The sequence below is a fragment of the Embiotoca jacksoni genome, unplaced genomic scaffold (genome assembly GCF_022577435.1).
Source record: "Embiotoca jacksoni isolate LCO1_2020_lvr unplaced genomic scaffold, fEmbJac1.0.p SCAF_8, whole genome shotgun sequence".
Lineage (NCBI taxonomy): Eukaryota > Metazoa > Chordata > Actinopteri > Embiotocidae > Embiotoca > Embiotoca jacksoni.
The window spans coordinates 10,585,286-10,609,349 of record NW_027185436.1 but is presented as its reverse complement, the minus strand read 5'-3'; the positions used below and the strand labels follow the sequence as shown (position 1 = coordinate 10,609,349).

The 24,064-nt window shown below is 40.8% G+C and overlaps 2 protein-coding genes across 11 annotated transcripts; one reads left to right on the top strand and one right to left on the bottom strand.

Moving 5' to 3' along the window:
- Positions 1 to 952: 952 nt before the first annotated feature.
- rmi1 (RMI1, RecQ mediated genome instability 1, homolog (S. cerevisiae)) lies at positions 953 to 11,720 on the bottom strand. 5 transcript variants are annotated; one of them, XM_069139021.1, is made up of 9 exons: positions 11,083 to 11,720; positions 9,510 to 10,206; positions 8,113 to 8,223; positions 6,649 to 6,798; positions 5,373 to 5,443; positions 4,984 to 5,107; positions 4,672 to 4,756; positions 4,216 to 4,405; positions 953 to 3,704 (listed from the first exon to the last, which is right to left on the bottom strand). In XM_069139021.1, exons 2-9 carry the CDS (start codon positions 9,669 to 9,671, stop codon positions 2,408 to 2,410), a joined length of 2,190 nt encoding a protein of 729 aa, XP_068995122.1. In that variant the 5' UTR covers positions 9,672 to 10,206; positions 11,083 to 11,720; the 3' UTR covers positions 953 to 2,407. The 5 variants fall into 5 exon arrangements, with proteins under 5 accessions (XP_068995122.1, XP_068995123.1, XP_068995120.1 ...); XM_069139022.1 differs by having other exon boundaries at positions 11,269 to 11,720; XM_069139019.1 differs by lacking the exon at positions 11,083 to 11,720 and adding an exon at positions 10,299 to 10,989.
- Positions 10,688 to 24,047, top strand: hnrnpk (heterogeneous nuclear ribonucleoprotein K). Of its 6 annotated transcripts, none has more exons than XM_069139029.1 (17): positions 10,689 to 10,757; positions 11,710 to 11,784; positions 12,012 to 12,072; positions 12,539 to 12,636; positions 12,918 to 12,974; positions 13,925 to 13,968; positions 15,499 to 15,571; positions 16,007 to 16,120; positions 16,583 to 16,711; positions 17,030 to 17,361; positions 17,937 to 17,984; positions 19,524 to 19,563; positions 20,377 to 20,392; positions 20,858 to 20,890; positions 21,061 to 21,128; positions 21,670 to 21,839; positions 22,843 to 24,047. In XM_069139029.1, exons 3-17 carry the CDS (start codon positions 12,015 to 12,017, stop codon positions 22,871 to 22,873), a joined length of 1,311 nt encoding a protein of 436 aa, XP_068995130.1. In that variant the 5' UTR covers positions 10,689 to 10,757; positions 11,710 to 11,784; positions 12,012 to 12,014; the 3' UTR covers positions 22,874 to 24,047. The 6 variants fall into 6 exon arrangements, with proteins under 6 accessions (XP_068995131.1, XP_068995130.1, XP_068995129.1 ...); XM_069139028.1 differs by having other exon boundaries at positions 12,009 to 12,072; XM_069139027.1 differs by having other exon boundaries at positions 11,909 to 12,072; positions 23,137 to 24,047.
- The last annotated feature ends 17 nt before the right edge of the window (positions 24,048 to 24,064 follow it).

The window sequence follows — 24,064 nt, the reverse complement described above, 5'->3', positions numbered from 1 at the left end:
ATTTGACTTTTGTTGTTAAGTTAAAAAAAAACATATCGTATCTTACAAAATATGTTTTAAATGTATCTAAATTTGTGAATAGCTAAAGCTGTCAATAGAAGGAAATCAAAGTCAAATATTTCCCACTGGTATGAAGTGAAGTAGAAACCAGCAATGAATGTAAATATTCCCAACACTATAATACTTTGATTTTGTGATATTACAAAATACCTTACTTGATTTTATCTGACATTTGATTATTTAATAAGCTTAAAACAAATTCTAAAGAACGATGAAAACTTAAACCCTCAACAAAATCTAACCTTAAGGTCAATTGAGTAGCTGCTCTAAAGCTTACAGTCATATTGCATGATAGAGTTTGTCTATTTTTTGTTGTCTCTGAGCACTTTAAAGACATCTCATTGATGGAAGCCAAATTGAGTATTCAACAGCCGGATCACCGCGTGCATTTAGTCGTTGCTGTTGTGGAGCTATTCATCATATCACATGATTTTCATTTGTAAATATTTAAAGCCTTGTTAATTTGAACATAGATTTTCATTTTGTAAAAGCTTGCATTAGATTCTACATTATATACCATCATATTCAGCTGACATTCAACACACAACTTGTGCTGACAAAAATAAATCGGAAACACCTCTTTACGACGAATGGCACTTTCACCTTGGCTTCTGCATCAGTCTCCTGGATGCATACAAACAGGGATGAAACAGAAACAACAAAGTAAACAAACTTAGGAAATGTTTTTTGTCAAACGTGAAAACAGCTACACTAGGGTCTCACCATATAGAGACCGAAGATACTGTACTGTATGAAGGAAGGTCTAACTGCAGCATCAATTCCATCCGCACTGAAACAGCACCCTTTTCATTTGATTTACTCTGTTGCCCAATAGTTAGTCCACTTGTATCTCCCTATGGGTTGCATCTTTCCCCTTCTTTGCCCGCCCCTCCACTGTATCCACCTTCATTAGCACATAACAGGCTATCAACATGCATAGCAGGGTCCTGATTTAGACGTTCAACCTAATTAGCCCTTAATGAACGAACCGAGACCAGCTACCTGAATGGAAGATCACACACAAGACAATAGCATAGATGGATACATGAATTTGCCCTCCTGCACAAAAACACACAAATATAAGCACTCAAACAGACTAACATATATTTACCGTGGAACCTTTAGTAGCTTGTGTTTGGCTCATTACCACACAACAGACACTGAAGTATGAGAAACTGCCATCTTAAATACACTGTATGATGGCATACAAGACACACAGTGATTTGCATTGAACAAATTGTGGAGATGTTTCAGCCGAGAGAGAAGTTTCCAAAACCTCTGTACAGCTACAAGATCATACAATACTATGTGTACTTAAGCAGTGCATATCCTAAAGGGGCATGTTTATTAAAACTTATGCAGACTAAATAAACATTAAAAAAAAAAAAAGGTTTGTCCTGTTATTTATCTAATCTCGAGGAATACACTCATTTGACAAGGCAAAATTGGAAGATAAATTTGGTAAGAAGCTCACATTCAGTTTATTAGTCAAAAAGTGAAAGAAAATTTGACAATCTTCACAGAAATGTTATTACAATAAACAGTAAATACAGGGTAAGCATTAAATTTGTGTTTATCAAAGAAAAAAAACCCAGATGAGACTCAATAATGAACAGAAATAATCAAAGCTCATGGCCTCTCCTTTATCTTCCTTTCTTCTCATTCTCCTCTGACGGAGTTTATTAAAGACCCACGCTGCCTTTGGCTATTCAATCACTTTTCAGTCAGAAGTAATGGTTGTACTGAATGAATGCAAAGGGTGGCAATTCATTACCACAATCAGAATATGAACACCTCACTTCCTTCTCTCATGCCTCACTCTTCTCTTCACATAGTGTTCAATATTAGCATAAAATTTGGGATGCTCAACTCTGGATTGTCTGACCAAATATGCAGATAACTAATATTTAATATTTATTAATATGAAGTAGATTTGAATCCTCCTTTTTTTTTTTATTCAATTTACTTTACTCTCGAGTATCAAAGGGTATTTCAATAAGAAAATAGGGCAATGAATAGATGAATGAAATCCTCCAACGACAAATGATAGAATGTCACATTCACATATAGCAGATGGGATGCATTGCAACACACTGCTTGCGGATCATCAGACATCCAGTTCACACCTTCTGCTCTCCAAATCTGAAGCAGAAGGCATGTCGATTACCAATCCAAAAAAAACCACCTTTGTTCATTACATGAAAGGAAACTTTTAATGTAGCTGTGTAATGTTTCATTTGCCTCACTTTTGTTGGCAGTTTTTATCTCTGCTTAAGGGCAATAAACTTTTTCCGTTGCCTATAATGTTCTCATTATCATCCACATCCCTTCAACCTCTCCTCTATGTTTATTTTCTTCTGTCTCTCACCCTCTGCTCCAGCCTCTGCAGTACTATCTCACTGACGGGGTCTGCCTTGGTCACCACAGCTTTCCTGCCCTCTTGTTCGACCACAATGGTCATAATACAGCACATGTCCACCAGCTCCTCCTGACATCTCCTCATCCCAGCATCCAGCTCTCCTCTGCGGGTCGGGTCACGCTTCAGAGCCCCCTTCTCTGCCACTGAGAAGCCCAGCAGGCCCGTCAAAACCTCATCGGACAACTCCACTTCCAGGTAACCGGTTCCATCAGATATAGTGGCACAGACACGCCAAATACCGTCGCTGCTGCTCAGTTTCCCCAAGAGAGTCACAATAAAAGCTTTGACATGGATCTCGGTAGTGTGGGGGTGTGGTTTGGACATCAACTCTTCTAGTAGGCACAAGTATGTAAAGGGTGGAGAGGTCAGGGTGACGGCAGGGACTGTGCTGTCACTCTGTGGATCTTTTTTAGAGGATAGTGCAGTGCTTGAGGTGTAACTTTGCACCTGAGGAGTGCCAAGTGAACTGCCAAATGCATGCTCTGTCGTCATAAAACATCCATCGTTAACCGTTCTTGATGATCTGCTGGTAAGTCTGCAACCAGAGCCTGAAGTTCCTTTTTCGTAGGTAGCGCTCTCTCTGTCTTTACTAGGTCCTTGTTGAACAGGCGGCTGATTTGGTCCTTTAGTCTTTTCAGTTTGTGCTCCATATGCTTCTGCTTCTTCAAAAAAGCAGTATAAGGCCTCATCCATAAAATCCCTTTCATCATTAGTGACTAATTCTAATTCATGGGATGGCTTTGAAGCTGCTGGGGAGATTATGGGTTTGGAAGTCGCTGTGTATAGCTGCCCTGAAGCTTCTCTGGTGAATCCCTGATAGTCTCTTTTCTGTGTGGTGACTCTGGTGTTGCTGGACCCAAGTCGAGACCCAGAGCCACTCAAAGAAGATGATTCAAACTGAGCAATTTGGGGTTTTGTCGCTCTGTCCAAACTGTTAAAATTCCCTGTTACTCTGTTGCTGCTCTGTGGCAAACTTCTGTGACTGCTGTCAATGACATTTACACTTTCTTGAAAAAACACAGCGTCCAACTCATCCAGGGGAAGATCATCAAAGTCTTCATCAGGAAAGTCTTCATCTGCCATGCTGTGATCCTGAATGGCTTGATCAATCACTTCAGGGGTTAACAAGTCACCTTCTCGTTCGTCACCGTCGTGACGACCTTGGACTGAACCTCTGCTGCTCTGGGTCAAACCACTTCTGTGCGAGTAGGTGGATGTTTCACTTCTGAAAGACACGAGCCAATTATGTTGGATTTAAGCCATCAGGGTTAATGACCTTATTGTCCCAGGGGTAATGTTAGATAAACAGATTCAAATGTGGTGTTACACCTCAAGACAATCAAGAAAAGCATGCAGTTTTGTCTTTGATTGCAGCCTCCATAATCTGACACCACACAGCTTTTTACATTTTATGTTATAATTTGTGGACTGTGTTATCCTTCAAATCAATAATTTTCTTCATCAGCAGTTATATAACAGTATGTTTATAATAAGTATCTGTTAAAAACATTGTTGTCGTCACTGGCTGTAAATGAACAGAGTGACACCAAGACAGCAGGCAGAGATATAGACAGCAACACCAACAATCACAGAAAGTTTGTCAATAGGTTTTAGAACAAATGTGTTAAATGCCTTCTTAAGTATTTCTTTTCTGAGAAATGTCGAGATATATTTGCCTGACAGTGTAAAGTGAGGAGTTCCAGCATTAAAGCGACATCGCATAGTTAACCACCCACCTGGATGAGGCTGTTGAGACAAGGCCCCTAACGGAGGAGCTTCTTGACGACGGAGTCGGGGCCTCACGCAGTGTCTCGTAGCCGCTGTCTGCAGATGGTCCAACCTGAAGCATTTCGACCTCCTCCTGGGCCTCCAGACTGGCCAACAACTCTGCGTCATCAAGCTCCGAGTCCTCCACTTCCTGGTTACCTGAGGAAGAAAATAGCATCAAAAAATGTGTTAAATTCTGTAATGGGTGGGTGAATGTGTGAAATGTGATTGATTAGCGGACAAGTGATTTGTGTCAATCCAAATTACACACAATATAGTGAACATTTATAAACAAGCCTTATTTGACAAAGCTCAAAATTTCAAATCAAACCAAGCTGCTGTGGTGTCGTACTGTACGTATTTCATACTATTTTTTTGTCGCACCTGATTTACCGGTAAAAACACACAACTTCTCGTGAATATACCTTGTCTTGGTTCTAGTGGGGCCTCCTCCCCCTCCTGCTGCTGCTCCTCCTCAGGAAGTCCCAGCGTCCGACACAGCGCCCTGCCCTGTCAATCAACCACCGTATCTGTTTAAATCATTGCATCTTTTCCACCGCTATATGAAGCTCAGTAGGTCTTTGTTCTTGCTTTAAACAGTAACTGACCTACAACACTTTCAATGCAGTTTTACGTTAATCAGAAACACAGATCAACAGGTTACAGGCTCCAAATAATATTCACACAAAATCTGGATCAAAAATAAAGAAAACAAACATGGATTGGTTATAGTTTACCTGGTTGTTTCTGTCCACCAAGTCCTCCACCTCACCACCCAGGATCTTGATGTTGGACGGCCCCAGCAGCAACATACCAAGTCTGCAAACCATCCGTCCATGCAACTGCAGCTTCGCACCAGGCCTGAGCGGGTAAACAACAATTTAAGAAAATTATCAAGCTGTATAAAAATCATTTGTGTTTCTTCACTTAATGAGAAATAGCAGTAGTCCCTCTTTTTCTCTCAAATTAGCTTGAATCCATGACTGTACGTTCCTGTTAATCACTGGAGGCCCAGTTGTTAAAAAGACGTACAGTTTTACTCTTGCATGGTTCATCTTCTTGGATAGTTAGCAGCAAAAATACATCGCAGTGCTTTTAAATGTTTTACAGATTGATCCGTATTAACCTCAGTGCTGTGCTGAGTGCAGGAATAGACTCGTACTCCATGGCCTCCAAGCTCTGGATTCCGTCCGTCACCTGTACAACAGAGAAAACGTGTTTGACCAGGACACAATGAAATTATGAAATGAATACAGATTTGTATTCACAAAACACTGCAAAATAAATTATTGCTCCCCTCGGTGTGTTTCTCTGAACTCTTTAAAGAAGAAAAAACGAATCATAAGACAGTTCTTTTTATCGATTACAAACTTTCTATGTAAAGACACACTACGTTGGGTAGCTGTAATACTTTACAACATTTGACTACAGATTTAAACATAAACTGTTTGGAAATAATTGTTTTTCTATTTTATTGTATACACTAGCTCTTTTCTGCTTTAAAAGCCCACCTTTAGGCAGTGATGCCACCACAATTGTTTTACTACCATAAGTCTTTGTGTCCCATGACTCCTAGAATTGTGGCACTTACTCAAAATGTTCTGAGAAATGGAGAAAGAAAAAAAAAAAAAAAAAAACACATTGAGAAAGCCACTGCAACGTTTCTAAGCAACACCAGCACTATTCTTGAAAGACCACAGAGCATTGACAAGTGTATTACTTAAGGTGAAAATTGCAGTCTGTCTCGTATATTCCTGCAATGTACTCTTTTATATGCTCTCACTGATTGCACCTGTCCACTCTATTCAGTGCGGATAAGAAGCAGAAGTCTGCATCAGGAAACACACAAAGCTACAGCCTAGTTACAGATTAAATAGTGTAACACTGTAGTCAAGACTAGTTCATGTGTAATGTGAAATCGTGCTGTAAAGAATTTTGCTTCCAGACTAATGGTAAAAAAAAATGTAGTAACAAAATAATCATACAGCTCCGTCCTTAACAAGAGTTCTTCTCAGCAACCATCTCTACAGGTAACTTTGAACAAAGAGACAATACACACATGGTAGGAAAAGTCTGTACTAATATACATATAGGCATATAGATACAAACACACAAAATAGTTGTTTATGCAAAAGCCACTACATCAAAATACACACCCAAACATACTAATTAAAGGCAATTACACATTTGTGTTTTGAAAATGAACTGTATCGGGGCTAGAAGTTTTTGGCTACCTGGTGTTACACTGATCTGGTTTTCTTAGTTGAAACGGAGACAACTGTCCGGCTTTTGAAGGTAACTGTTCGGTCCGCCGGTGCAACAGTTTCAAAAGCACAACATAAAAATTCAAGGGAGATTTATATTTTTTTCCCCCCCAACTATAGTTCAAAAATCCCTCTGACCTGCAGTAGTAGCATACGGGTTGGTCTGGCTTCCCAGGGCCTCTGGGTGGTCTGTGTGACAGCAGACACCTCGTTGTCGGCACAATCTGTGCCCCTCAATTTCTGTAGCTGACCATATGCAGGCTGACCGATGTCCAGTAATGAGTCAACCTAAAACAGAGTGGGACCTTTGATTATATTCCTTTTTGCCATAATATTATTTACTTAAACATTTTGTACAACATTTGACAGATTGTAGTCCCATTACAGTAAAATTGATATATTGTGAACTGCTAATAAAACTAACAATCTGCTCAAAGATTTTCAGCTGTGTTTCCAATTACAATCTAGGAAAACTGGAATCCAGCGGTGCTTCGTTATAATATGGCCTCCAACTGTACACCAATCAACTCTTTTCCTTGAATTCCACAACAACCCTATTTTTGCTTCAACAGCTTGCTGTGATCTTCGGCATCACACAAACGAACACACCAAGCATGACAACATGAACAGGAAATATCTAATGCAGCGATAATATTAAGCAAAAATTAACCAAATATTTTCTATGATCCAATAAAACATAATTTACACACAAACACAAGAGCCTTCTGAAATAACAACTCCAAAAAATAAATGCAGTAGGAACATTTAAATAATTTCTTCACTCAATGTGGACTGCAGTGTAATTACTTTAAAGGTCCAACGTTGTATAAATTCAGATTGTCATTTCTTTTTGGATTATGAAGCTGGTCTACAGCTCTATATAAATACTGTGAAAGTGTCAAAGCACTCAGTCCACAGAGATATCCACACAGCCCGTATTGAGCAAATGAGCTGTTTGGACGTTCATATGTTTGTGATGTCACAAACTCACAGCACCACTGTCCAACATTTAATCTGCTATTCCATTGTGAAGCTAGCGAGCTACAAGACTGAACAAAACCTCCTCCTGGGCATTGGTTGCTCAGAAAAGAGTCAGACAATTACAGGAGAGAGTTGACGAATACACAGACACAAAACCGCCCGTTCTTGGTGGAGTTCCAGAGAGAAGCTTCAGAGAACAGATGTAAAACTAAACTGAGAGGTTTTTGATACTTAAAACCACAAAAATATCTTCCTGTGGATACTCAAAACTGCAAATAATACACAAGAAAAGTGTAAAATATGGGGCCGTTAATGTGGTTTTGCATCTGTTGTTGTTTTTACATGTAAATTGGTCTTTTCCCCACCGTCCTCTCTATGTTCTGCTGCATGTGCATATATAGTCTCAGCATGCTGTTAGCTGTACGTACATGTCAGTCTTATGTTATACATGTTGGGATTTTTAATCATGCTTTTTAATATCTAGCCAAAATTCGCTTTCTATGCCACCTCTGGCTAATTTATATCATACTTTAGTTTCCCCTGATAAATAAGAATGGCCCATAACATAATCCTTAGAATAAACATTATGAAAGATGAAATATATGATCAACAAGCTTGTACCTGGACGCAGAAGGTGCCGCTGAGCTCCGTCTTCTGGGCCTGCGCGAGCCCATCAGGGAGAACACGGTAGTCCAGGTCTCTCAGGTCTGTCAACAGCCACTGGTCCAGCACCTACAATTTCCCATCATGCAATGAGGCACATGATGTTTTAGGCTGTTACCAATTTTGTCACTTACAGCAAGCTCTTTCTGTAATTTTATGACACTTATATTTAACCTTCTGTGACATGACAAAGAATTAATTACATTCACTTGACATGACGTGTTTGGCCACCTTTTTTATAACACACTAAAAAAGCAACCTCTTTTGAGGTTGCTTTTTTTTTTTTAACCTTTTTCCATCAGAAAAGTTCCTCAAAGAAATGATTCAACAAAAAGAGAGAGACGTTACAGGGATTTAGAGGCGTCACGACTCAGTAGTGACATTAAGTCCCTGCAGATTTTTCATCTCTTATCTCTTGCTTATCCCCATCATTTAAACACTTTTCTGTAGGGACCATGTGGGCCACATGAATGAATGAACCAGTACCACAGTCATGTTGCTGAAGCCATGGGGCCAGGTGATCTGTGCCTTAAGAAATGGAGCATTATCCTTCTCAAGTATCCATTTGAAAAAAGATAAAGACTTTGGCCACAGCTGTTCAGCAACAATATTTCGGTACACTGTGGTGTACAAATGATGCATCAATGCAGGAAAACATACCCCACATGACGCCACCACCAACTGGTACAGTTGACACTAGGCAGGATGGATTCATGCTGTTTACACTAAAATTGTGTCCTGCTATCAGCATGTACCAACAGATACCAGGATTTGTCAGACCAGGAGGTGTTCTTTTACTCTTCAATCGCCCACTTTTGCTGATCACAACCTATTCTAACATGATCATCTCGTTCTCAGATGACTGTAATAGAGGTAGACATGGCCTTGGGCTTTTGTTATTCATACACTCTGTAAGGTTCAATGAGTATTGATTTTCTGTGTGCTGCATATTAGTGCATTATCCTGCGAGGATATGTCAATTTCACTACATACAAGAAAAAAAACATATGCTGTGTCAAAGAGCTTATTCAGTTTAATGGGTTACTTCTTATGAATAATTTTTAATTATGATCAAAATCAGTTGTAAAAATTGTCCATCACATGTCCACAAAGCCAAACTTTGAATCGACACAGGGGTAACCATCTCCCCTCCTCATATATGACAACTTTTGATCATGCAACTCATGTTATAATAGTCACTGAGGGACCTCCATGACAATTGAGCCAACTCCATCCACTAAGAAAGGCCGTGTGGGAGAAAGCTCCACAATCAGCTGGCTAATGGAACTTTACTCAAGGTTTTTGTCAACATTAAGTGTGATCATTTCACTCAGACAGCCACACATCCTGCCTACCTGTTGGTTGATTTGCTGCTGTGACAGACGCGCTGCTCCTCCTGCCTCTTCTTGTAGCCACACCACGCAGGCTTCCAGCCAGGCAAAGGGCACCTGGACATGCCAGGACGACTGCAGCCAGGCCTGGGTGGAGCGTACCACTGCCTGGATCTCAGGGGCCATCCTCTTCCTTGGTTTGTATTCAATCTAGGCCACTTTCTGCTATATTTTCCACTGTAATCTGCTAGTATATACAGGCACACAACTCTGGCTTTTGGTAAGTGAGGTCACCTTAAAGCTGCTGCAGCCAAATAAGTGCTTTTTAACTACAGTTATTCATATTTAACTGCATTTACCGGTAATTACTTTTCTCTTTTTTTTTGTTAGTTTCTACAAACTAAAAAGTTCCCGCATACAACCGCAATGACAACTTTCTAAAAAGGTTTGGCACTGACAAATACATTTTATTATTTCACTCTCTTGCATGTGCAAGAACAGGTTCAAATGCTACATTTAATTACTACATGACATAAAAATCCCTCGGCTTAAATGGGGCTTCTGTGTTAAGGGGTCATCTTCTCTCTCTAAAACCCGAAACCACTTGTGGTCACCATTAAGAGATTCGACTATTCTTAACGTAGGAACATTTGCTCTGTTATTATCTCTGAGGTCATATCAACATTAATGCTGTGTCTTTGCGCTTGATTATGTATGGTTACTGAAAAGAGAGACAGGGAGAGCTTGTGAGAAATGCAGGTAGTGATGGCATGCATATTATAAAAACTAAGTAAGTGTTTTGATTGAGGTTACCCGAGAAAAGCATCGAGGCAGCATCAAGTATTCTGTCAAGTAGCCGAGGCGCCAAAGCAGACTTACCTAATTTATTGTTTTAAAGCGACTGTAACTTAAGCTTTGAGTCCACAGAACAAAGCCACAAAAGCGCTTTACGTACAGCATAAGGTCTTAAACCAAACAACCGTGACGTGAAACTCCTTAGAAACCATAAATATCAGCGCTGCAGTACTTTGCCAGCAGAATTATCTGAACTTCCGCTGTAAATTGCGGATCCGCACCCGGAAGCAGGGCGTTGTGTACCGCTTTGGAAACGCCTCAATTCCGATGATTGACGTCTCCTCCAGCCAATTAGAATCGTCTCACGTTAGATTGGCTTCCCACTGAACCAATGAGCGCTCAGTATTCGATCCCGTCTCGTATATTTCCAGGTTCGGTAGAAAAGGAAAGGGGGACTAGCGAGGCGTTTCGGTGCAGGTCAGTGTTTTGACGATATTTCCCTCCCTTTTATGTGTCTTATTTTCGGGCCCAGTGTAGTGGGAGTGCACTGACACTTTAAAAAAAAGAAATACGTCTTTAATATACTTTCAGTCGTCACTTAAATCCTTTATTTTGTGATGCTGCCCGACTAGCTGGCCTCGTCCAGCTCAACCGAAAATGAAGGCAATATGGCGAACGTACGCTAGCTGTTAGCTCGAGAAGCTCGGGCTGATCTTTTTTTTTTTGTATTGATCGATTGGAAATATTTGTATCAACCCACCGGTGGCAGATCACGATTATCGTACAGGCGCATGCAACTTACTTCAGGTGTTTCACATCTACGTTTCGTGAAATATCTCGTTGGAAGTTCACGCGAAGAAGCTAAACGCGTTTCCCTCCAGGCTAGTCAGCTGCGCCGGTAAGCTAACGTTAACCGCGGCTCGGTCGTGGTCGCCAAGTCGGCTTCAGCCGAGCCGTCAAAACAACTCTTGTTGTTTTAACTACTTACTCTCTGGTGTGGGAATTAAAAACCGCACAGTGCTTCAGATTGAGAGTCGGCTTTGTTCTTCGGTAACTCGATGACTATTAATGCTATGCTGGGATTATTATTATTCGTCATTGATCGCCTCCCCGGTTAACATGGCCGTGGTAACGGGGACTCTTCTTTCATCCCGAAACCTGGCGAAATGCTTCCACTTCCCGGGCCAATCAATCTTCCCATGTGGCGACTGATAAAAAAAATTACAGACGACAATAGTGTCTCTTCAAAATAACATTTGGTCTTTTGAATGCCCGCTGATGAGGCGCTCATAAATCCCGCAGCAGCCAACAGCGATTCAAACCCAGCTATTAAATCAAAATGTGTGTGTGATCGTGGATGGTGCTTCTCAAACTTTGCTGTCACCGAGCTCTTTCCAGTATTTAAAGTAGCCTCTCCCTCCCCCGACAGGTCGCAGGAGCTGTTTGGTCCTTTCTTATTTAGATCCGCCTATCAACACGCCCTTGTCCCCTGTAATAAATATCGGTAAGTCTTGTGTTTCTGCCAGTTTCTTCCATTTCATTCCCCGTTTCTTAAAAAAAGATGGATCTCGGTCAAACCTCTTGAATTGTCTAATTTATTTTTTTCCTTGCTATTACAATGCCGACAGACAACCAGCGCTCACAGGGGCCAGTTTTCTGCTTCTCGCTCCCTGCTTCTGCCACCTGTATCCCTGACTGAGGTGCTCACCTCTTTTCTTTTTGTGTCAGAAGACCATGGAGACGGAAATTGATCAGCAAGAAGAGACTTCATTCAGCAACACAGAGACTAACGGTATACGTCATATAATCTTGGTAATGTTGTGAAGATGTATCTGTTTATTGACCGCTTTGACAAATCTGTTTGTGGTATGTAATGAAAGGATTGCCTTCTGGTTGTGGTGTTTACCCAAAGCTATAGTTTGGGAGACTAGTGCAAGATATGCATGAGTTCAAATATTTTACCGGGTATCTGTTTGTATCAAGAATTTGTGTCCAACTGTTAAGGACACATATATTCATATATGATCTCACAAAACTGTGTTCTTGTTTTAAACAATTAAAAAAAAAAAAAATCTCCTAATTTAGCACAGTGATTTATTTTTTTATTTGTATCCTATTATATGAGAACAGAGCTTTAAGACTTGCGATTCTGCGATTCACTCTTTTCTGTGGTCTTTTTGGTAATTGAATTTGATTCTGCTGAAGGTTGTGTGTGTGCGGCGTTTTCAGGGTGTGTTTTTTTTATCTCCTTATGCCAGGTAAGCGCCCTGCTGAGGATGCAGATGAGCAGAAATCATTCAAGCGCTCCAGGAACTCCGATGAGCTGGTTGAGCTTCGCATCCTCCTGCAGAGCAAAGTAAATCAACTCCCCTTTCATTTCACGTTTCATGTCAAACCCTTATGTGATTATTTATATTTTTGTCTCCTTCTTCAGCAGGACTGCCAATTTATTCTCCCTTTTTTTTTTTTAAGGGATTTTTTTTTATTTTATTTATTTTTTTATGCCATGATCACATTTCTGCCTTGTTGAATGTTAATTTCCACGCGCATCTAGTCTGTTAATTGCAGCACCGTAGTTCACATTTCTGACATTTTTGTTATATTTCCAGTTTTTATAAGTATTCTTTGTATTTCTAGAATGCAGGAGCTGTAATTGGGAAGGGTGGCAAAAACATCAAAGCCCTCCGTACAGACGTGAGTACCTCTATTTTATACACGCTGAATTTCTATTTTGTTTTCTTTAATTTTCTCTCTACTCGCCTCTCAAACCTAGCCAGCCTTCTCTATAGGACAGCTGTTTTCTTACATTTACCCTTGATAACTGATTAAAACTTATTGTGGTAGTAAGTATTTTCTTCCGTGTAAATAAGAGGTGTCGTTAGCTAATGCCTGTGTTATTAGTCTTCTGTTCATGAGATCTTCCGACAAACCCTTGGGGTTGGCTTTGTCTTTTTCTTTTCGCATGAACATTACGTGATTGTCTCAGCTAACCAGCCCGAGGCACAAAAGCCCAATTCCATGTCCATTTGTTTGTATATAATGGTAATTTATAGTAACACTGCTGTTGGGGCAACACTGACGCTCCTGTTAATTTGAATTTATGGGCACAGTGCTGAGTTCATGAGGTCACCTGATGCGCAAGCTAACATTTTTATTTTTTTGTAATTGTTAAGGCAAACTGGCCAAATCTTAATTCAGTCAATGTCAATGCCTCTTTCTCTAGCCCTCCACAAATTGTTCCCCCCCCCCTTTTCTCACTGTCTCTGGTTTATTCCCCAACATTGAACTCTTCATGTTCTTAATATGCCATTACCCATTTTCCAATGTCACCTTTTCTCCTTTTCTCTCTTTGACAAACCAATCTCTGAGAGAATCAAATTAAAGTCACATTTGAACAGTGTAGAGCCTGTATATTAAAAATGTATTCCTCTTCCCTCTTCCCTCTCCCTTGTTTATTATTTTACTGTTTACTTTTTTGCCCACTTCCTCCTCTGTTGCCCATGTTCTGGATGGCCCCTCCTGCGCCCGCCCACCTGACACCCTGGTTGGCCCTGCCCATAATCGTGCCCTGTCCCTAAATGGGCGCCTTACTTGATTGACATCTGTGCTCGAATGGCCCTGGCCCCTGCCCATGCCACGCCCAGTTCAATGCCAGTGTGTCAGTCCCAGACAGCAGTGGGCCTGAGCGGTATGTCCCTAAGCTCCTCCCTCTCACTGCCTGACTACAGGTCAAACAAACAAGAAGAGATGAATAATAAATAGTCATCCTGCCTCTGTCAAAGTCACTGTATTTTAACCTACCTGTTCACACAGTATATTAGCCTGAGTCAAAATGCCTAAATGCGGTCATGTCCAAATCTGCCATGTAAAAGCCATGTGAACATCCTATATGCCATTTTTAAAGTCACGTCAGCATTGAAACTTAGGCTGGTGTTGTCAGGATTTTTCCACAATCTGCCACTGTCTTTTTAAATCTTTGCTATAATCTGTGCAATATCTGCGTGTTTGTTTTTTTTTGTTCGTTTTTTTTTTTACATTTATTTTAATTGATGATCATCTGTCCTCTTTATCTTCTGCGTTTTCACTTCCCTCCCCCCCTCAGAGTGGATATACTGGTGTTGTTGTTTTTTTCTCGTTAGTTTCATGAGCTCACTTGCTTTTCGCATCATCCCATTCTTTCCTTGTGATGCCCTCCTTATATTGATAGGCTCAGATTGTCCATCCATTCTGAAACGCAAAAGGCAAGCTAAAATTCATGTGGTGTGCGTGTGTGTGTTTCCTGTCTTCTGCTTCATCTGAACTTGGTTGACTGCTGGAGCTATTGAAAGTACAGGATATCTTTCGCTGTCCCACTCATCTCTGCATCCTTTGGTTTTATATTTATCGCATCCCCCATCCCCTTATAAAGCATCAACTCGAGTGGTGGCAGACTTCATTTACCATGGTATAATCTGCTCTGTTACTCCTCCTCAGCTACCTACCATTCTGCTTCCATATACAAACTGTGCTTAAGTTTTCCTTATCAGTAAATTCATTGTGTTTATCTAATTACGTAACTAGGTGGGTGCAGACAACAACATTTTTATAACAATTTGTTGGTCAAATTAAGTATCAAAATCACTGTCAAAGTAAAAATGACATCTTGCAAGGGATCCCAAATTTTTTTTTTCATTCTCTCAGTCTTCCCTGATCGTTTAAAGTTTTCTTTGGCTCCTTATTTGGGGCCCTTGTGGTCAAAGTCTTTGTGGTGTGCATCCACCAAACTATGCTAGGACTATAGAGTTCTCTCTGGCACCATTGGTGCTTATTCCTGCCAGATTTTCCTCAAACTTCACCCTCCCCGTCTTGCCCCTTCAGTGGTCACCAAATGCAGTCACTTTTCTTTGGGTCCTTTTATAATTTTGTCTCTTTACTTCCTTTCTCTGGTTAAAACAAATAATAAAAATCGTTTAATTGCATTGTGTGGGTGCCAGCCACAGTCTAAAATCAATAGTTTAGCCTGTAAAGTTTAGAAAACACCGGACCTCAGCATTTTATTTAGCTGTGCCAGTCTCAGAGCTTTTAATGGGGTTTGACTATTTATAGAAAAGGGGATGTTTTTGAATTCTATGATCTGACATGTTGTTCCCTTCCTTCTGGGATGCCTTGCTTGCACCCTGAACCCCACCCTCTCTGTGTGATGGTGCTCGGTTTTGTCATTGGTGGATGAAATATGAAGCATCCTGAGCATCAGTGCTGACATTGAGACCGTTGGAGAAATCCTGCTGAAGATAATCCCAACATTGGAAGAAGTGAGTACTTTTTTGTTCTGTTTTCTGAATTTTAACAATAGCAAACTATCTGTTGTAATTGTACATTGCTTTGCAGAGAAGCTTTCAAATGATATTAACTATGCTTGCTGTCCTGTAGCTTGGATATTTTCTCCCATCTTCATTTACAAATCAGTGATTTGCATGGGTTAAACTGGACTGTCTTGATTGCTTTTGTGTGGACTGTTTGAAGCTGTGCATAACACTATTGCCTCTGTCTACTATGACCTGGTGTAAAATGTTACAAGAAGAATGACACCGAGACTAAAACAATTCATACAGTGCATAGTATATGCTGCCCTTTATCTGAAGTCTGTTCTCATTGGCATCTTTTATACCTACTATATTAAGCTTGAGTCTTTTTAGGGAACAAAGTAGGTTGTGTCATGGTACAAACATGCTAAATGTCCCCTACAGTACCAGCAGTACAATGGCATGGACTTTGACTGTGAGCTGCGTCTGCTGATCCACCAGAGCCTGGCTGGCTCAATCATCGGAGTGAAGGGAGCCAAGATCAAGGAGCTCCGTGAGGTATGTTTACACAGGGGATGGATGTCCTGTCCCTTTTTTTTTTTTTCTGTTTAATTCAGTTGCAACTGTATGCATTCTCACACGGTCTTCTGTTGCTGCCAGTCTTTCAATTGTAACAAGAATATACTCCTTCAAATGACTAGTTTAAATTTAGCTGGAGGTACCCAGGCAGAATCCGATTTTTACCTTTTGTTAAACATCTGTTTTCAATTGCTTGATCTTTATTTATTTGATTTAATTTCTCTGACGTAGATTTCTGTACTCTATGTACTATGATTCTCATAGTAGAAAGTGTGTGAAATCATTCCATAAAAAAATATCTGTAAAATGACTTAGCTGTGATTCCTTGATTTATATGGTTGTAGTTTGTATTTCTACAATTAAATAAGATGGTGTATAATGCAGTAGCTTTCTTTCTCCTTCTGTGCCCACTCATGTGTGCCTGTGTCTGTGTGTCTCCAGAACACAAAGACGAGCATCAAGCTGTTTCAGGAGTGCTGTCCCCAGTCGACAGATCGCGTAGTGCTGGTTGGCGGTAAAACGGAGCGGGTGGTGGAGTGCATCAAGACGATGATGGAGCTCATCGCTGAAGTAAGAACCTTTTACAGTGTTCGTGAGGCTTTTCTGTGGTATGCCAGGCTTTCTACAATGTATTAAAGCCATTTAAGATACATTGATGGTTGGAAATTATAAATATTTGAGTGCAAGATGCTCATGTGAAAACAAATAAAACAACTGCATTACATCCTTGAACTGAATTAAAATTTTGTTGGAGATGCCCTTTTAGTCCTTCTTTTATTTTTACAGTTGGAATATTGTTAGATGTGCAACCTGAAGTGTTGTAAACAAGCATTTCATATTCTCTTGAACAGGTCAGTATATCTTTATCTGTCCTCCTTTATTTTTCAGGCTCCCATAAAGGGCCGCACACAGCCCTACGACCCTAACTTCTACGATGAAACATATGAATACGGTGGTTTTACCATGATGTTTGAGGAGAGGGGGGGTGGCCGCAGACTTATGGGAGGCTTCCCCATGCGCGGAGGCAGGTCCAGCGGTGGAGACCGCGGGTTTGACCGAATGCCCTCGAGCAGAGGGGGACGGGGACCCATGCCTCCTTCCCGCCGGGATTACGAAGAGATGAGCCCCCGCCGAGGTCCTCCTCCACCCCACCCGGGTAGGGTTGGCAGGGGGAGCAGCCGTGGACGCAACATGCCCATGGGACACCCACACAGAGGAGGGTAAGACATGAGCACATCTAATGTACTGTTTGTGCCTCTTCTGTCACTCTCCTGCTTTGCTTTTTCTTGTGCTCAAATGTGTTTTTTTTCCACAACGTGTGTCCATTTAGTTGAGTTTATTACAATTGGAGTATTGTATTTGCCTAGTACGGTTAAACCCTTGTAAATATTGTTTTACTGAACACTGTAATGCCAAATGACTGCATGAACCCACTCCTGTTTGAAGTTGAGAGTCCTTTTACTCCTAGCCTCTTGATTTTGAAGTGTTGGATATTTTAGATATCCCTATCCTAGAGCACTTGCTATTGTTCTCTTCTGTATCTGTATATAGAAAGCTTAATCCCTTTAAAGGCGCTTACTTTCCATTCAGGTGCATTTGTGTTCCCAGATTCACCAGACTTCCTTTAATATTGTCTCGTACAGGATAAACTCCAGTATTCTGCATGTAATCTAGTGTCATGCTTTTTGAAACAATGGTATTTGTGGTTATCATTCCATTAAGTGTATGTGCTCATCACAGTATGCCTGGGTGTGTTTGTGTCTTTTTTTTCCCCCCATCTCCATCTTGCCCACAGAGATGATCGATACTATGACTCGTACCGTGGCTCAGATGACAGGTCAAAGTAAGTTTCTGACTAAATCCCCTAACTAATCCTAACAGGGATACTTTGACATTCTGTTTTGTCTGTTGTTTTGTATTAACCTGCACTTGCCACACTATCGGTAGGTGTTCTGTAATTTACTGAAGCAAAAGTTCCTCCTTTTTTGTTTCCTACCCTTTCTACCCTTTCAGTAGAATTTCCATTCACAAATGTGACAAGTGATTTGACCGCAGTTGACTGATAATGTGTTGCGGTATCACTACACATCCCTCAATTTCCTGTCTCTCTACCTAATTGTTGCTGTTTTTTTTAATATGCCTGGTATCCCCTTCTTCTAATAACTTGTAAGAAACTAACCCTCTTGATTAAAATGTTGCCCTCCAGTCATATCCTTAACTCTTAATACCTACATCCACTGTGCTACAGTTTGTTTGTAGTGCCCTGTCCCACAGTCCCTTACCCTGATCCCCATTCCCCTGTTCAGTCCACTTATGCAGTCCACTTATTTGGAGTGCTTTGTATTGAATGGCAGTAATGTTGTATGACAACCTCCTTTCCTGTGTTAGTAACCCATCCAATCTGTTATTCACTCCACATTTCCCATGTTTGAGTGACTATATTTGTGGTGGTGTGTATGAGGGTCATGTGCTGATGTGAAGCTGACATTGGTCACTTGAGTTCCCTGCAAAACGCCATATTTTCACAAGCTAGCTTGTAATCGGAGAGAGAATTATTCCAATTGTTACGGCTGCACATTTTATATGTAACATTTTGGCAGACTTTTACATTTTTTTCCTCTCTAGTCCAGTTTGAAAAAAAGAGACCAATCAATGCCTAACAATCATTTTGGTGTTAATAAACTGAAATGGGAACCTTTGGTTAGGTTAGGTAGTCACTTTATTAATCCCCGAGGGGAAATTTTTTTGCACTCTACATAACCAGAATGCTATCATGATATGTCCTAGGCTTAGTGTCAGTCGTCCATATCTGAATGATATTGATGGAAATCAAAGTGAAAATGGATGATTCTCTCAGGAAAAACAATGTCGGGGTATCCTTGTAAGAGACCCTCGATATAATTTGTTGATTATTTTATATTTTTCTGGCAATAGATTATGCAGAGACTGTAGTTTGACATGGTAGTAACATGTATGTTCTTCAGGAACAGCAAGAGTACCAAGTAAATTCAAACACGTTTCTTCAGCTAATTCCTTGATTTGAGCTCAGTCGTGGGGGGGTTAGGAGGGGAGCAGCAGCAGCCCTTGGCTCTGATCATCATCATCACCACCACCTGTCACTCCTCTCACCATAACACTGTCAGAGCTGTTCCTGTTACTGTGTGGGAAGATGGCTGAGAGGAAATGTGTTTATACTGTAATCTTGCTCAGCGTGTGTGCAGTTTGACCTAGACCAGAAATTTTCTTTGGAATGTTGTCAAGCATTTTTTTTTTTTTTCTGAGCATTTTCTATTTCTTTCCACCCCAACCCACATCTCTCTGCCCGTCTCTGCCTCCCCTCCCCTCCCCCCTCCTTCCCCTCCCTTCCCTTCCCCGTCACCAGTGACAGAAGAGGCAGACCAGATCGCTATAGCGATAACATGGTTAGTGACCCTTTGCTAAATGCATGCAGCTCTGGTACTAGCATCTCCTTGGATGCCAGTGTCCTCAGTCTAGCATACTGGTTGATCTTAGCACCAGACAATATGGTGTGATTGTCCATTGTCCTGCTATGACAATAGTGGTTTATTGACAGTGCAACCATAGCTGGTCACTCGTGCACATGCATGTGCATCCACTCATCTGAGCCATGGCCACGGATTCAAACTAGTTTTGGCATGGTGTAAACCATCCCACCAAATGACCATAATCACCACAGCTGGAGACACCCCATAATAATCAGCTGTAATTGCCCTCTTACTGTGTACTTTTCATGGCCAGCCTGTTTTTTCTGCAAGGAGAGAGAGGATGTTGGGGGTGGGGAGGGTGGGGGTGGCCATGGTTGGTTGCTAAGCACTAATAATGCTTTGTTGACAGACTGGAAGGTCTCTCCCTCTCCCTCTTTTTCTCTCTCCCTCTCTGAGAGCTGGCAGGATACTGCCTGCCGTTGCTCAGCAACAGCTTTCTGAATCGCTTGTTGCCCTGGTGACAGCAGCAGCTGAATAGCAGCTGAAAATGGGGGCTGATGGAGATGCAAGGAAAGACGGGAGGGGGATGGAGGGAAGGAGGAGGAGTCTATCTTATGGATGAAAACAGGGTGGCTTTTAATTGAGTCTACTCCATGGACGAGGCTGCTGCATTATCAATACATTTATGCTTTCAATACTCTATCTGTTCACGCGGGATCTTTTTAGAAAGATGAAAGGAGTCGGTTGTACTGAATGTAACCCGTCTGTGTTTCTATTTTTTTATTACAGAGTGGCGGAGGATATGGTAAGTGTTAAGCCTCATATTTTTCTGTGATAAATATGGATGTGGTTAAAAGGTTGTAATATGCTGTACAGGCCTCAAGGTTCTTTTCCACATATTGTAGCATTATGTATTTTATGATTGAAAAAATGTTGTAATGGGCAAAATAACAAAGTCTGTACAATAGTAAACTGGCTGAAATACATTTTCAGCTAACATTAAAGTGTTTGGGTTGTTGGTTTTAAACAATATTGTGCTGAAGACATTTTACTTAAAATATCCGTTTACGAATGTTGAGTATGGCACACAGTTGATGTGTGATTCAACATATTTTTTTCAGAGGTGCTTTTTTAACATGTATAACCATTCGTATACGCGAGTTTAGTATTAAAGTGGGTAATTTGAATAATTTGTGTTTACAAATGTCAGAGATAACTTGTCCTGGTGTTTTTCACTGAGTCAGTGTTCTGTCTGGTTTCTTCTGCTCAGACAACAGTTCCTCCTGGGATAACTACCAGTCAGGTGAGTCTCTACGCTTCATCACCCAGTGAGATTTAGACAAATTTTGCTGAGCCATGTGTTATAATGTTGGCAGCCAAGTATTGATTTTTCAGGGCTCTACTTACTTGCCCAATGTTTCCACGCTCCCTTTCCGCTTTGGTTTTCACCTCTCCTGTCCCTCCTGCCGTCAGGTGGACGTGGCTCCTATAATGACATGGGCGGCCCTGTCATTACCACACAAGTGACGATCCCTAAAGATGTGAGTAAATGGCAGTAACATAAATACAAACTTGCACACCAAAAAAAGATGTTTTCTTCAGCTATCCCCTTATAACATAAATGCGTCTAAAACCTTCATTACCGTATGAGATCATGTTATCCGCACATCATTTATCCTTTGACATTTAAATGACATTTAGCTGTGCGTGTCTGTGTATCATATTCTACTGTGTGTGTGCAGCTACTGACTGGTACAGTGTTCTAGCTGTAGAGACCAGCAAGTCGTGTTGTTCCACACTAGACGAGATCATAGTGTTTCGGTGTAATTAATAAAAAATTATTTTCAGAAATTAGTCATCTTTTCACATTTACAAATTGTGTTAAAAGACATAAAGAAAAAAAATTAAAATAATTTTCTCAAACATGCATATCTGACAATGGTATTGTTTGCCTGCCACTTTTTTTTTTTCTTTTTTTTTTTAAAGCTACACGCATGCATTCCAGTGCCTAAACTGTTTCTCTGTCAACCTTTTTCTTTCTCCCCCACCCCTCTCATTCTTTTCGTGGTACCCCTCTAACAGCTGGCTGGCTCTATCATTGGTAAAGGAGGCCAGCGGATCAAACAGATCCGCCATGAGTCCGGGGCCTCCATCAAGATAGATGAACCTCTGGAAGGTTCTGAGGACAGAATCATCACCATTACTGGCACCCAGGATCAGATCCAGAACGCCCAGTATCTTCTACAGAACAGGCAAGTTCTGACATAGTGTCATTGTATTCCACTGATTTCCATCTTATTAGATGTACAAACTCTTGGTTGAGCATTTTGTTTCTTCAAATTGTGCTGATCAAGCCCCTTAACTTCCATTCTTCAATTGAAACCCTTTGACATTGTTCTATGGGGTATGTGACCTAGCCTGAGCTCAGATCATTGTTACATCAATGAGGGTTGCATAATTAAAAGTACACTCTCTAATGCAACCATATGAGAAAGTGTAGTCTTATAAACATTTGCAAAAAAGAACAAGTACTTCAGAGATGTGTGTTTTATCCTTATCTCTCGTTCAACCCATGTAACCGCATTTAAATAGATTGTAGATTTTTGTTGAGATTGTAATTATATAAATATTTTTTTCTTGAAATTGCATCCTAATACCCGTTAGCCCACTTTTTGTTGGGTTATGCAATTCTGTTGCCTGCTGTCTCATCTTCACTAACCCCCTTCCTTTCTTCCCCATGCAACCTGTAACTAGTTCAAACCTTCCTCTTACATGAAATGGCTCTGAAGGAGTAGGCAAACTTAAGTTATACATTGCATAACATTTTATTTTTTTAAAAGGTCAATGTGATTGACATGTGTCTTTGATTGTCACATTTGTCCACTGAATATTATTGGTATAAGAAGGAAAAAATACAGAATGTCTATATGCCACCTAAGCCGTTTCACTGTGAAGCAGGGAGTGGATTGATTCTTCCCCGGCTGCTGCTGTGTGGAAGACTAGTGATTTTGTTGTTTTTAGTTAGATCAACCGACAACAAATCACAGTCTGCCAAATAGCACAGGCTCCTCCTCTTCTGTCTCCCTTGGCAACCAGTAGGCATGTATAATACACACTACTTCCTTGTTGATGCTATCTGAGCTTTGCCCTAATGCTACTACAGCTGTAGACCTGCTTGCCCTGTCTCATGAGTAGTGTAGTGTTGCCATGGTAACTAACCTTGCCTCCCTCTTCCTTCCTCTCCTCCCCCTTCAGTGTGCTGCACCTGCTTGGACACAAGGACTAACCACACCCCTCTTTTCCTCCTCCTCCTCCTCCTCCTCCTCCTCTTCCTCGCTCTCCTTCAGCCACTTGTCACATCTTCGCCCTCTCTCCCTCTGCCTGCCTGTGTGTCGTACTCGCTGTCTGTCTCTCTCCCCGCTCTGCATTTTCCTCCCAAGACTCCATCCTCCCACAGTTGCATAGCTGTATATCTACGCTGTCATGGGCTTGTGATTTGCATTTTTCTTCCTGTGCATTTTATTTATTTTTCCACTCTTTTTATTTCAGTGTGAAGCAGTACTCTGGTCATTTGCTGTAGACCCAGGAGGCTCAGATTGAAGCAGACTCAGATTGCCCCCTCCCTCCCCCTCCCCTCCCCCCCCTCCCCTCTCAACCTTTCTGTCCCTGTCCAACACATCCCCTTCAGACTATAATTCTGGATTGTGGGTGTCTTTTTTCTTCTTTTTTTTTTAATTTTATTTTTGTATTTTTTAATAAAATAAATGTCCAACATTCCTGTGCATAAAAGAAAATGTAGATGTTCTGCATTTATAAGAGTGTAGTCCATTAGATTATCAGATACATTTTTCTTTTTTTTCTAACACTCGTATATCAGAATATCCTTTAGACTTCTCAGACAAAAATAAACATAACCTTTATTTTTTGATGGTCTTTTTTTTTTTTTTTTTTTTATGACTTTGTTGGGTTTTTTTTTTTATGTGCAAGTTTGTGTCTGTGTAAATGTGTGTGTGTGCGTGCGAGAGCGCATGTCAGCATGTGTGGGTTGGTATGCTTTCTGTTGTCCATGTCAGTCCCTGCACACACAGTTGTACCACATTATCAGTCTGTGCAACATGCGGAATGTAAGCTTCTTTTATTTTTAAGAGCTGTCGGGAATTTCACCCTTCAGAAATTTTTGTGGATGTTTTAAGTTGGGACTTGTGGACACCAGATACAGACTAATTTGTATGAGTATGGTAGTTGTTTGATGAAACAAAATTTAAATCACTTGAGTAACTCCTCACAAAAGTAAAACGTAGCTAGAAATTTGTTACGGCATTTTATTGGAGATTTGACAAATGGTATTGAACTTATCTCTTTTGTCCCAACAATTTCCTGTGCTCTTCACTTGTTTGCTCCCCATGCTGTGGACTTGTTAATCTGTAAGAAAAATAAAGATGATGCCACTTTTTACTGAAGCTTTTTGAATGTTTAA

Bases quoted from the DNA above. Each gene is read 5' to 3' on its own strand.
- hnrnpk (XM_069139029.1), top strand. From the start codon at position 12,015: ATGGAGACGGAAATTGATCAGCAAGAAGAGACTTCATTCAGCAACACA. The intron at 16,121-16,582 runs GTATGTTTACAC...GTGTGTCTCCAG, and splicing joins AGATCAAGGAGCTCCGTGAG to AACACAAAGACGAGCATCAA. The intron at 21,129-21,669 runs GTGAGTAAATGG...CCCCTCTAACAG, and splicing joins AAGTGACGATCCCTAAAGAT to CTGGCTGGCTCTATCATTGG.
- rmi1 (XM_069139021.1), bottom strand. From the start codon at position 9,671: ATGGCCCCTGAGATCCAGGCAGTGGTACGCTCCACCCAGGCCTGGCTG. The intron at 5,444-6,648 runs GTCAGAGGGATT...TCTGTTGTACAG, and splicing joins CCCGTATGCTACTACTGCAG to GTGACGGACGGAATCCAGAG. The intron at 3,705-4,215 runs GTGGGTGGTTAA...CGTGTCTTTCAG, and splicing joins GTCTCAACAGCCTCATCCAG to AAGTGAAACATCCACCTACT.